A 14,310-nucleotide genomic window follows, 5' to 3' on the forward strand; every position below is an offset into this window, starting at 1 on the left:
TCTCTCTATCTCTATCTCTATCTCTATCTCTATCTATCTATCTATCTGAGTCGGGGTGTTCTGTCACACAGAATGGAGTGCAGTGGCACAATCATGACTCACTGTAACCTCTATCTCCTGGATTCCTGTCTCAGCCTCCCAAGTAGCTGGGACTACTGGTATGTGCCACCATGCCCGGCTAACTCATCTTTTTATATTCTAGGTTAGGAATATTTGCAGATGACATAAGAAATATAAATGCAAGTAATTTTAAAAAATAAGAAAAAAGAATTTTAAGATAGTATTAAGGTACAGTGAGTGTAATGAATACTAGATGTCTGGAAAATAGCAAAATGTGGCCTGGAGGTATAAATATATGCATATTTAAAACTGCTGATAGTTTCCTGTTAATTGCTTTCTGCTGATGCAGTTCAACTGTTTCAGTTATCTTTGTCTTCTGGATCATGTAAGTCTTATATCGGGGGCAAGGGAGGCAGTTAAGGCTGAAGGAAGTGGGAAGGAGAGAATATCTTGAAAATAAATAAAAATTATTTAAAGCCATATGATGGTATGAATTAGAGAAAACCAGAGCTATAAGAAAGGATTATACCTCCCACTATGAAGGTATTTCCACTATTTTTACTAATAATATATATTATTCTTTGGTAATCTTTATGCTTCATATTACACTCTGTTCAATTCTTGCTGCTTGCTATTTCATGACGTTGGAAAACAACTGGCTACAATTCAAGACTTAAAATTTAAATGGATAGTAAGAGATAAAAAATTACATTTTCCTTTGTTTAGTCTCTTCTAAGTGTGACACATGCCTGATTCTTTGCTTTTTTATTTGGTATGTCAACTTTTAGACATAAGTTTAAAATAAAACATATATAACTTTTACTTTTATTACAGAAAAGTTTAAACTGTACAAATTAGAGAGATTAGTCTAATGAATTCCCCTGTACTCATTATCCACTTTAAACAATTAACAGTATTCCACTTCTTTTTTAGAAGATAAAAGATATTTTAATCAGGGAATTTTAATGATATTTTCTTGTTTTCCTTTAGGTGGTGCTTTGTAAATTTCACTCAGTTTTTCTGTCTCAGAAAGGGCAGGTTTATACCTGTGGTCATGGTCCTGGAGGACGATTAGGCCATGGAGATGAACAGACATGCTTGGTAAATGAAATGTCATTACGCGGTTTACTTCAGTAAAACCTTGATAAACTGGAAAATTCAGTTAACTAAAATTTTTTTTTCAACTGTAATAATACACCAATTGATAATAGATTTTTAAAAAATCAATTTCCTGGTATATTATGTTTAAATTAAAGATTTATATGCAATGCAAAAATATTAAAGAAGAATAATATTTTGCTTATAGAAAATATTGAGTCAGGAGAACGTATAAATAAGCCTTAAAATATTTCCAGGGTAGCGTAGAGGAGGGAGGAAAAAAATATTTCCAGAGTTAAAATTTAAAAAATGAAGACTTATTGTAAAACCCTTTCCCTACAGCAGTTCAGGGTTTTATGTTATTAACTTCTCGTTAAAATATTGGTGGTCTAAAAATTCAACTTATATTTTCATTGTTTAGTCACAATTGATTTTTGTGCTACTGAACCTCAGTGGTAACTACAAGAAACCTAGTTTATTCTCAATTAGAAAATTGGCTCACTAGGGTATTTTAAAGATTTTTCTTTTGAGGGGACTTCTGGTATATTTATCATCTAATAAAGGATGTTTTTAAAAAGAAGGAATGCTATCATGATGATAATGGCTTCCTTTTTTGTGGGCTTATTGTGTTTCAGGCATTGTTTTGCTTTTTATATGTAAGCGTTTAAGCCTCGCAACAGCTTCTAAGATACATGTATTATTATTTTCATTTTATACGTATTTATATTATTCGTATTAACAATCAATTATTGGTTTCTTCGTTTTCAGATGAGGAAAATAAGGTGCAGAGAGGTTAATAAATTTTATTAAGATCAATTAGCTAGTAAGTAGCAAAAGTAAGATTTGAACCTAGGACAGATGACTCCAAAGAAACATGATATTGTATATTTAGTTACTCATTGAAGGCACGCATGGATTCTGTATGTTTTTTTCCAATATACCAATAAATGCTTTGAAAAGCTCCCTTTATTCATACCAAACAAATTTGCACCTGATATATGGTAAGAGTTCAAGCATACTCTGTTAAATTGAATTATTTCACTGAAATGTGTTACTGGGCTTATATATTTTGTTCATAAACCAATGACTTTATCCTTTTAAACTCATCTGCCCTTTGTTTTGGGGTAACTTCAATAAAACTTTGATAAGCTGAAAGATTTGTTTAAATTTTTTTTTTTTAGTTGCTGAACTTTAGAGTTTACTTATGATAAATGCAGTCATGCCATTTTTGGATGTATCATCAGATTCTATTTGCAAATCTGTATAAGTTATAATACTGTTAATTTTATTTTGTAGGTCCCTCGGCTTGTGGAAGGACTCATTGGTCATAATTGTTCCCAAGTGGATGCTGCTGAGGATCATACTATTGTATTAACTGAAGATGGATGTGTTTATACATTTGGTCTAAATATTTTTCATCAATTAGGAATCATTCCTCCACCTTCCAGTTGTAATGTACCCAGACAGGTAAACTTCTCTGTTTTAAATAACAAGGTGACTATTTGCTGTAAAACCTGTGTGTACACAAAGATATAAGGTATTGACAGAGCAGCTTATTTTACTTATGTTATTTAACTTCATCTTTAATGTTATATATTGTCTTTATTTTTCTAGGATAAATTAAGCATAGTACATATTAGCATTTATTTGGAGTAAGAAAGCAAGCATTTGGGAAATTTGGAGCTTTGGAGATTAACCATCAAACTGTCCTAGATTCAATTTTCAATATTCACAGGCAGAGGAAGGTTTGGAATTTTGAGTTTGAAACTTAAAACAATTTTTAGGCCCTTCTTTAAAAAATATATAAGATACATCAATACAAAATGGGCTTATGCAAGTGAGGAACTCATAAACCTGTGTTTTATTTGCTTCATTAAATCTGCCTCTGCATAGATGTCAAACTTGATAAGTCAGTGTTGAAAAGTCACAAGTGTTATTTATACAACCAATACTGGAAGATTCCCTTTCCCTTATTTCATGGGCCTAATACAGAAGTCTTAGTACAGAAAACTGGGGCTGCTGGTCTAAATTAATGTTATTAGCAGCATCACCATTGCAAATGTGTTTTCAGATAATAAAATTTTACATTTCACATGTCAAATTTCTCTTCTGGATTTAACATTATTAGATAGATATTATTTTGTTAAGTCTTCATTACCTTTGTATTGTGGATGACTAATGAACAAAAAAGAATTACTCTCAAATAATAAGTAGTAGTCTCCAGTCTGATAGTCTTTAAAATATATATATATATATATATATTTTAATGTATATATGGAAATATATATATTTTCTTTATTTCAGTAGTTTTGCTTACATGGATGCATTGTATAGTGATGAGGAAGTGTGTCCCCACCACCCCCACCTGTGCACATTGTATCTAATGGGTGATTTTTCATCCCTCCACCCCTTCCCCTCTCCCCTTTCTTAATCTCCAGTGTCCGTTATACCATTCTCTGTGCCTTTGCAGATCCTTAGTTTAACTCCCACTTACGAGAACATGCAGTCACAGGTGATGTTTTTCAATTCCATCAAGTTGCTACAGAAGACATTATTTCATTCTTTTGATGATTGAATTATATTTCATAGTGTGTATGCATCACATTTTCATTATCCAGTGATCAGTTAATGAGCATTTAGGATGTTTGCACATCTTTGCAATTGTGAATTGTGTTGTGATGAGCATGTGAATCAAGGTGTCTTTCTTACATAATGACATCTGTTCTTTTGGGTAGATACTTAGTAGGGGGATTGTTGGATCAAATAGTATATGTACTTTTAGTTCTTTGAGAAATCTCCATACTTGTTTTCATAGAGGTTGTACTAATTTACACTCCCACCAGCAGTGCATAAGCATTCCCTTTTCTTTACATCTGCACCAGCATTTATTGTTTTTTTGATTTTTTATGGCCACTCTGACTGGTGTAAGGTGGTATCTCATTGTAGTTTTGATTTGCATTTTCCTGATGATTAGTGATTTTGAGCATTTTTTCATATGTTTGTTGGCCATTTGTATATCTTCTTTTGAGAAATGTCTGTTCATGAGGTCATTTGCTTATTTTTTTGCTGATTTGTTTGAGTTCTTTATGGATTCTGGATATTGACCCTTTGTCAGATATAGTTTGTAAATATCTTCTGCCATTCTGTAGGCATATTTGCTCTGTTAATTATTTCTTTGCTGTGCAGAAGCTTTTTACTTCAAGTCCCACTTATTTATTTTTGTTTTAGTTGCATTTGCTTTTGAAGTTTTAGCCATAAATTTCTTTTTCTAGGCCTATGTCTGTAAGTTTTTCCTAGGTTTTCTTCTAGGATTTTTAGGGTTTCAGGTCTGACATTTAAGTCTTTAATCTGTCTTGAGTTAATTTTTGTACATAGTGAGAGACTGGAATCAAGTTTCATTTTTCTTCATGTAGCTATCTAGTTTTCCCAGCACCATTTGTGGAATAGGATGTCCTTTCCCTAGTGTATGTTTTTGTCTGCTTTACCAAAGATCAGTTGGTTGTAGGCATTAGGGTTTATTTCTGGACTCTCTATTCTGTTCCATTGGTCTGTGTGTGCTCTTGTACCAGTACCATGCTATTTTGGTCACTACCTTGTGGTATAATTTGATAAGCCAGGTAATTTGATGCTTCCAGCTTTGTCCTTTTTGCTTAGGATCACCTTGGTCATTCTGGCTTTTTTTTGGTTCCACATGAATTTTAAGATTTTTTTTTTCTAATTCTGCTAACGATGTTGGTAGTTTTCTAAATCTGCTAACGGTGTTGTGTTGAATTGGTAAATTACTTTGGGTAACATGGTCATTTTAACAATGTTGATTCTTCTAATCAGTGAGCATGGGATGTGTCTCCATTTGTTTGTGTCTTCTGCAGTTTCTTTCATCAGTTTTATAGTCCTCCTTGTAGAGATCTTTTACCTCCTTGGTTAAATACGTTACTAGATATTTTAGCTTTCTGGCTGCTTTTGTAAATGGAATTGAGCTCTTGACTTGATCTTAGCCTGGTTGCTGTTGGTGAACAGCAATTCTACTGATTTGTGTGTGTTGATTTTGTATCTTGAAACTTTACCGAATTCACTTATTAAGTCCAGGAGTATTTTGGAGGAATTTTTAGGATTCTCTAGTTATAAAATCATATCATCAGCAAGCAAAGGTAGTTTGATATCTTCTTTTCCAGTTTGGGTTCTCTTTATTTCTTTCTCTTGCTTGATTGCTCTGGCCAGGACTCCTTACTGTGTTGAATAAGAATGGTGAAAATGCACATCCTTGACTTGTTCCAGTTCTGAGTGGGAATGCATTCAACTTATCTTTGTTCAGGATGACATTGGCTATGTGATTGTAGTATATTGCTTTTATTATTTTAAGAAATGTTTCCTCTATGCCTATTTTGGTGAGGGTTTTTAATCACGAACAGATGCTGGGTTATATCAAATGTATTTTCTGCATCTATTGAAAATATCCTAGGATTTTTGTTTTTAATTTGGTTTATGCAGTAGAATCACGTTTATTGACTTGCATATGCAGTGGAATCACGTTTATTGACTTGCATATGCTGAACCATCCTTGCATCCTTGGGATAAAACCCACTTGGTTGTGGTGTATTTTTCTTTTTTAAAGTGTTGTTGAGGGTTTTTGCATCTATGTTCATCAGAGATACTGGTGTGTAGTTTTCTTTTTTTGTTATTTCTTCTCCTGGCTTTTGTGGTATCAGGGAGATACTGGCTTCATAGAATGAGTTAGGGAGAATTCCATTGTCTTCTATTCTGTGGAATAGCTCAGTAAAATTGGTATTAGTTCTTTGAAAGTTTGGCAGAATTTGATTATGAATCATCAGATTCTGGACTTTTTTTGTTGGGAGACTTTTGATTACTATTTCAGTCTTGCTACTCATTATTGGTCTGTTCAGGGTTAATATTTTTTCTTGATTCAAGATTGCAGGAAGATTCAAGAATCTTCCTGATTCAAGATCCTCTCACCTCGGCCTCCCAAAGTGCTGGGATTATAGGTGTGAGCCACCGTGCCTGGCCTAATTTTTATTTTACAGATGGGTAGAATTCAGGGTTAGGTGTACAAATGGTCATTGTACAGGTAAAGTTTGGGCTTCAGTTTGGTCCCCACTTCACCTGGTTTGAGATCAGGTACTCTTATTGATGAAGTGTGCCCCACCTCCTTCCCCTGGCAGTTTTCCACCATGGCCAATTCCTTTCTTAATGTATTATGGTAATTGTTCAGGGTCCGCTTATGAGTGAGAACATGTGGTACTCAGTTCTTTGTTTCTGTGATAGATCACTGAGTATGACAGACTGTAAATTCATCCAAGTTGTTGCAAAGTTTCTAATTTTGTCCTTCTTTATGACTGTATAATATTCTGTTGTGTATATGTACCACATTTTTAAAATCTAGTCTGTTTTCGATGGGCAGCACGATTGTTTCCATATTTTTGCTATTGTGACTAATGCTGCAATAAGCATGTGTGTGCAGGTATCTTTTTCTTAGAGTGATTTGAGTTTCTCTGGATATATTCCCAGAAGGGGAATTCCTGGGTCATACGGAAGATCGATTTTTAGATCTTTTAGGAATCGCCATACTGTTTCCCACAGAGGTTGTACTACTTTCCATCCCCACCAACGGTGTAGAAGTGTTCCCTTTTCCCTGCACCCTCTCCAGCATCTGTTGCTTTTTGAGTTATTGATGATGGCCATCCTGACTGGAGTTAGGTGGTATTTCAATGTGGTTTTAATTTGCATTTCTTTGATGATTAGTGAGGCTCAGCATTTTTTCATGTGTCTGTTGGCTGCTTGTACGTCTTTTGAGAACTGCCTATTCATATCTTTGGCCCACTTTATAATAGAGCTGTTTGTTTTTTTTCTTTTTGGCCTGTTTCAGTTCCTTATAGATCCTAGATGTTAGGCCTTTGTCAGATATGCAGTTGGCAAATATTTTTTCCCAGTCTGTGGGCTGTCTCCCTGCCCTCTTGATGGTTTCTTTGGCTTTGCCAAAACTTGTCAGTTTAATGAGGTCCCACTTGTCTATCTTATCTCTTGTAGCATGGGGTATTTGGGATTTTGTTCAGGAATTGGTTGCCACTTCCAATTTCCATAAGGGGGAATCCTGCAATTTCCAAGGTTCTTATAGTTTGAGGTTTTATGTTTAGGTCTTTGATCCATTTAGAGTTGATTTTTGTGTATGGTGGTAGGTAGGGGTCTTGTTTTAATCTTCTGCATATGGTCAGTTTTCCCAGCAGCGTTTACTGAGTAAGTTCTGCTCTCCCCAGTGGTTGTTAGTGGAAGCTTTGTCGAAGATGAATTGGTTGAGAAATTGAAGTTTTGCTTCCAGAATCTCTATTTTGTGTCATTGGTCTGTATGCCTGTTCTTATACCAATATCTGGCTGTTTTGACTATTGTAGGTTCAAGTCTGGAAATATGATACCTCCTGCTTTTGTTCTTTTGCTGAGGATTGTTTTGGCTATTTGTGGTCATTTATGTTTTCATGTGAATTTCTGTATTGTCATTGTCAGGTCTGAGAAGAATGATGCTGGTAATTTAAATGGGTATTGCATCATATCTGTAGATTGCCTTTGGTAGGATGGACATCTTAACAGTTTTGATTCTTCCTATCCATGAGCATGTAATTTTTTCCCATTTGTTTGTGTCTTTGGTTTCTTTGAGCAGTGTTTTGTAGTTTTCATTGTAAATATCTTTCACTTCTCTGGTTAGGAAGATGCCGAGGTATTTCATCTTTTTTGTTGGTATTGTGGATGGGAGTGAGGTGCACATATATTTTAAATTATTGTGTCTTCTTGTTGGATTGATCCCTTTGTCATGATGTAGTAACTATCTTTGTGTTTTTTTTTTTTTTACTGTTGTTAATTTAAAGTCTGTTTTATTTGATATGAGAATGCTAGGCTTAGGGTTATGTAGGCTTAGGGAACCCATTGGCATCAGTGTACCAGCTAGTATTATTGTGAGAGGCTGTGTTTGGCTTCAGTGAATTTTTTTGGTAGATTCTTTCTACGTGTTTGCCCATTTCATAATGGGTAATTTACTAGCACACCTGCCTACACCACAATGAATATTCAGCAGTTTTTGACCAAAAATGGCATGATGCCCATGCCCCTTCTCCCTATTTACCTGGTTTTACTACCCCAAGCAACTTTTTTTTGTTTTCCCGGATGAAAAAAAATCCTCAGAGGGAAATGTTTTGCCCATGTGGAAGAGGTGAAACACAAAACAGCAGTAGCACTAAACATCAAAATTGATGAGTCCAAGAATTGTTTTGAGCAGTGGAAAAATCATCTCAATAGATGTATTGCATTAAACAGAGAGTGCTTTGAAGGTGATTAAAGTTTAAACATGTAAGAATGCATACACAATATTTTATAAATACATTCTGATTTTTGTTTCGCTCCACCCTCATATGTCAATTTGAAAGTACTGTGTTTTCTAATAAGAATGAGAATGCCTCTTTTGCATATTGCTTGTCAAAAAAATACATAGCCAAAAGTTTAATGATTTGATTTGTATACCATGTCAGCTTTCTGCATGATAAAAACTTGGGATTGAAAGTGACCACAGAACATCTTGTGTTCTGAGAAGGGTTCTGATCTCAGTAGAGTGCTGAGATCCATTTGCGGGGACACAGACAAGAAGTATGCCATATATTGTTGGTCTACTGGATTTTTGAAAAATTGCTCTTATTTGTCTTTTTTGAATAGATGCAGGCAAAGTATTTGAAAGGAAGGACAATCATTGGAGTGGCAGCTGGCAGATTTCATACAGTTTTGTGGACTAGAGAAGCTGTTTATACTCTGGGACTAAATGGTGGACAACTGGGTAAGAAATCTTTGATGACACCATCTGGAAAATAAAATGGACTCTTAAAACAGATATTTTGTGACTTGTTTATTTATGTAATATTTTAGGTTATCTACTAGATCCCAATGGAGAAAAATGTGTAACTGCTCCTCGTCAAGTCTCTGCCCTTCATCATAAGGACATCGGTCTATCTTTGGTTACAGCAAGTGATGGAGCCACAGTCTGTGTTACCACAAAGGGAGATATTTACTTACTTGCAGACTATCAGTGCAAGAAGATAGCTTCTAAGTATGTGTATTTCTGTGAAAGAAAGATAACTTTAATAATAAATCAACTCTTCCAGCAAATGTATGCTAACTTTATGCTATGTTTTGTAAATGTCAAATGGAAAAAATTGAATGGAGGAAAACATCAGGAATTTTTGTGTTGGATCCAGTGAATTATGTAAATTTTCTTTGTAAGTTATAAAACAGTATTTCTGAATTATATTTAACATAGGTTAAATATGACTTATATGAATTTTTTTCTTTTTTTAATACTTCCTGGTACACAGAACTAGATTAATTGTAATTCTGGGTTGGTGACACTATTAGTATTGATTGACTCATGTGTAGTCTTTTTTATATTATTATACTTTTTTTTCTGAGTTGAAGTCTTACTCTGTTGCACAGTGCAGTGGCATGCTCATGGCCACTGCAGCCTCGACTTGCTGGACTCGGGCGATCCTTCCGCCTGAGCCTTCCAAGTAGCCTGCACTACAGGTGTGCACCATCACATCCGGTTAATTTTTTGATTTATGGTAGAGGCAAGTTGGCCAAATTGGTCCTGAACCCCTAGGCTCAGGCAGTCCTCTTGCTTCTTTCTCCCAAAGTGCTAGGATTACGGGTGTGAGCCATTGCACCTGGCTATTTTGTTCTTTTTAACTTAAAAAATAATTATATGCTGTGAGCTCTTAATACAGGCTCAGTGTTTATACTTAACTGATTTTTTTTGGTTTTTTGTAGGCTCTTATATCTGAAAGCAAATTATAGTAAACTAATGGTTAGCTAATCAAAAAGTCACAGCAGAGAGTCATGTTTTAAATGTTGAAAGGTCTATCAATGGCAATTTCTTGTCATTTATATGAACTATACTCATAATGTGTCATCTGTTATTTTATTTTATTTTTGAGTTGGAGTCTTACTCTGTCACCCAGACTGGAATGCAGTGGCACGCTCACGGCCACTGCAGCCTTGATCTGCTGGGCTCTGGCGATCCCTCCGCCTCAGCCTTCCAAGTAGCTGGAATCAGAGGTGTGCGCTACCACACCTGGCTAGTTTTTATTTTTTATTGTAGAGACGAGGTCTCGCCAAGTTGCCTGGGCAGGACTCGAACCTGCGGGCTCAGGCAATCCACTCGCCTCGGCCTCCCAAAGTGCTGGGATTACAGGCTAAGCCACCGAACCTGACCTGTTATTTTATTTTGAATGACTTAAGGGGCAAGTACTTAAAAACAGTTGTGAAGTAATATAAGTATAGAATCTTAGAATTTTAGTACGTCTTCAATCTTTTGTAATTGATTAATCCATATTTGATTTGATAGCAGTTTTTTTGCTGCTGAAATTTGTTGTCATTCCAAAGTATTCAACTTTTGTAGAATTTTTTTATATTTAAAATTCATATAATATTTCATTGCTATAAATATACTAATAAACATAAGCAAAGAAATAAATCTTTGCATAAATACAAATGATTTCCAGAAGAGTATTGCTCAACTAGTGGAAGCACTTCCAAGTGCAGGAATTCTAGCGTATAGCTGTTTAACTTTTAAAGCAATTAGGGATTTACATTTAAATGCAACAAAATTTGCTTTTGCCAATGTAAAAGAGTTTGTAACTTAATGAACTGATACCCTCTGTGAAGTTACCTGTAAGCAGAAAGTGTCAATTATTAGTTTGTCAAAACTTATCTTTGTATAACTACCAGAAACCTACTTTTGGCTTCAATGTAGGTCATGTTTCAGTTATAGAAACACGAATGCGTGAACTTATGTGTTTTAGAACTAACTAAAGAGTTTTTTTTTCTTAGCTTGAGATGATTTGTGATGTTAGCTTGTATTTTTAGTTAACAGGTATCTTTTTAAATTTTTAGTTTCTTGTCCAAACATATCAGTACATTTTACAAATAAAACTTGCCCATGTAACATTAAATCTCCTTAGTTATAGCCAAGTTTACACTAAGAAAATTCTTTTGTTACAATATAGTAATTTTGAAAATTTTTTTTTCCCTAATATAGGCAAACTATTTGAAAGGGTGAACAATTATTGCAGTAGTTGCAGGGAGATTTCACACGATGCTATGACATCAGATGTACAGATATAGGAATTGTGTGTCTGATGGATGAGTTATTAAAAAGCAGTGGAGCTGGCTTTCATGGTAGCTGTGTTTATTTAGGATTGGCCATATTTTTAATTACATTTTTAAAATTTTTAGGTTTAAAATGTGTGTGTGTGTTTCTGTTAAAATGCAAATGTATTTAGGAGCATATAGCCTTACCAGTTATTCAAACTCTAGAGTGAATGTGTGTGTTAGCAAGTGGGGCTTTAGCTACTTGTGTGTGTGTGTAAAGACTTTTGAGAAGGAAGGACTTGCCACAGAAAGAAACAGCTACCTTGAAGGGGAAACTTACAGAATGGAATGACTTGGTTTATCAATGATCAAACCATTCTACTTCACCTTTTAAGTATTTATCTATATATTGTTACTTCTTTAGTAAGTAATTTCTTTACAATTCAGCATGTGTATTTTAGAGAGCATATTAATCTAGAATTTTGCTTTTTCATCCAGACAACTGAACTTGAAAAAGGTTCTTGTGTCTGGAGGTTGTATGGAATACAAGGTTGATCCTGAACATTTGAGAGAAAATGAGGGTCAAAAAATTTGCATTCTTGCAATGGATGGAGCTGGAAGGGTGAGTATGTCTTTATGAAAAGGTGTAGTAATTTTATTCTCAGTGGTAGCTATAGAGGACTTGATAATGTAAAAATGTACTGCTGTATTAGTGACTATGCTATTGACTGTGTTGATTAGTATTGGATGCAAAAATAAGCATATTAGTACTAATTAGTATGGAGTACTAATTAGTATGGAGCTGGTATTTCAGAGAAAGTATGACACTATGTAATTCAATGTCACACAGTATTAATTTATTAAATTGTAATGTAAAATTCTGTTGTGCTTAAAATGAAAATAAGGAATTTTGATGAGTTGTTTGGTATGTATACTACTGATAAATGGTATTGGATTGCACAGATATGAAACATATCATGTGACTGTTCTTAAAAACAAAGATTAAGCAGTCAGTCTTACATATTTGATGCATAATTGGACATTTTTTTCCAGATGTAGTTTTATATACATATATATGTAGAGGTTATAACTATCCACAATATATATAAAAGATGGCTTATTTCTAGAACCACTAGTGTGTAGAATCTCTTACCTCTTTTAAAAAGTGGAGTTCTAATTTAGTTTCGTCTTTAAAAAAACTTTTTTTATTTTGAAGATGTGGGGTACAGTTCAGGAGTAGGTACATAAGTGGTAAAGGTGAAGGTGAATCATACAGGTGAAGTTTGAGCCTCCCATTGGTCCTCATTTTGCCTGGTTTGGGATCAGGTACCCTCACTGATGGTATGTGTCCCCTTCCTTGTCAGTGTCCCTCTACTGCCAATCCCTTTCATGTAGTATTTTGATAAATGTTCAGGGTCCACTTATGAGTGAGAACATGTGGTACTCAGTTCTTTGCTTCTGTGATAGGTCACTTGAGTATTGTAGACTCAATCCATCCAAGTTGCTGCAAAGTACATAATTTTGTTCTTCTTTTTGGCTGTGTGGTATTCCATTGTGTATTATACCACGTTTTTAAAATCCAGTCCACTTTTGATGGGCAGCACAGTTGAGTCCATGTTTTTGCTGTTGTGAATAGCACTGCAGTAAATGTATGAACAGGTATCTTTTTAAGTTTTTAGTTTTTTTTCCAAACATATCAGTACATTTCACAAATAAAATTATTAATTTAAAATATATTTTAAATTCTATATTTTAATATATTCTTATATTATGTAAAGTATATCTTTTAAAATTTAAATTATATATTTTAGTTTTTAAAATTGTATTTTAAAATAATATGTACATATAAGTATATATATGAATATATATGAATATATACTTATATATATAAAATGATAAAAACTTATATACTGTGGCTAGAAAAACAGATAACTATCTGGTTTTGCCTATAAAATAAAAGCAAATATTTTCTGAGTTTTATAAACTGCTATAAAATTTGATATTTTAGAAATTGAGGAGTTAAACCATAAAGCTCCACTTGCTGGTTCATTATAGGTATAAACTGCTGCAGTTGATTTTTTTTTAACTTTTAATATATTTTTTAATTGATTTTTTTTTAAAATATGGAGACGAGGTCTCACTCTGTTGCCTGGGTTGGTCTCAAACGCCTGGACTCAAGCAGTCCTCTTGCCATGGACTCCCAAAGTGCTGAGATTATATGCGTGAGCATCTTTGCCTGACCAGTAATTTTAATAGAGTGAACTAGGCTTAACATTAAATCTTTAATTTGTACTAATGGAATCAAACAAAGAGATGGGCTTACATAAAAGAGTTGAGTATAAATATATCTAACTTTGATATGTGTATTCACTTACATTAATATGGTTATAGCTTTTGCTTCTGTATATTTACTTCCTATAAATTAGAGTCTTACTAAGAAAACCAAGCTCTGAAGGAATCAATCAATATAGTCTCTTTTTGTGTAAATTACTTTTGTTTTGGTTTGGTTTTTGGTTTTTTTGAGTTGGAGTCTCACTCCGTTGCCCAGGCTGGAGTGCAGTGGCATGCTCAGGGCCACCCCAGTGTCGACTTGCTGGACTCCAGCGATCCTTCTGCTTCAACCTTCCAAGTAGCCAGAACTACAGGCGCTCACTACCATGCTCTGGCTAATTTTTTGATTTATTGTAGAGATGAGGTCTCACCATGTTGCCCAGGCCGGTCTTACCTTGACCCCCCAAAGTGCTGGGATTACAAACTTGAACCACCATGCCTGGCAGTAAATTACTTTTGAATGACTTTGTTAGATACCTTTTTGTACTTTAGTTTTCTTACCTTGATTATGAGAAATTGGACTTTTAAAAATCAGCAGTTCTGATGTTTCAAATGAAATTATTCTTAGAATACCTATATATGAAATAGGCAAAAGTATTTGCTGTTCTGGATAAAAGCTGGCTTGGGTAGCTGATCACCCCATGTCTCCTTATTCTCCCCAGACCTTAGCAATAGTCCTCTGAG

General features: G+C 34.4%; 1 protein-coding gene across 1 annotated transcript in view; it reads left to right on the forward strand.

Annotated features, from left to right (window-relative positions):
* IBTK (inhibitor of Bruton tyrosine kinase) overlaps positions 1 to 14,310 on the forward strand; it is a 94,225-nt gene that overhangs the window by 21,684 nt on the left and 58,231 nt on the right. Inside the window, exons 5-9 of the mRNA XM_021710149.1 lie at positions 1,051 to 1,161; positions 2,455 to 2,625; positions 8,869 to 8,986; positions 9,076 to 9,256; positions 11,794 to 11,917. Coding sequence (XP_021565824.1) covers positions 1,051 to 1,161; positions 2,455 to 2,625; positions 8,869 to 8,986; positions 9,076 to 9,256; positions 11,794 to 11,917 — 705 coding nt within the window. The remainder of the gene's footprint in view (positions 1 to 1,050; positions 1,162 to 2,454; positions 2,626 to 8,868; positions 8,987 to 9,075; positions 9,257 to 11,793; positions 11,918 to 14,310) is intronic.

The sequence above is a fragment of the Carlito syrichta genome, unplaced genomic scaffold (genome assembly GCF_000164805.1).
Source record: "Carlito syrichta isolate Samal-C Ts95f unplaced genomic scaffold, Tarsius_syrichta-2.0.1 Scaffold288187, whole genome shotgun sequence".
Classification (NCBI taxonomy): domain Eukaryota; kingdom Metazoa; phylum Chordata; class Mammalia; order Primates; family Tarsiidae; genus Carlito; species Carlito syrichta.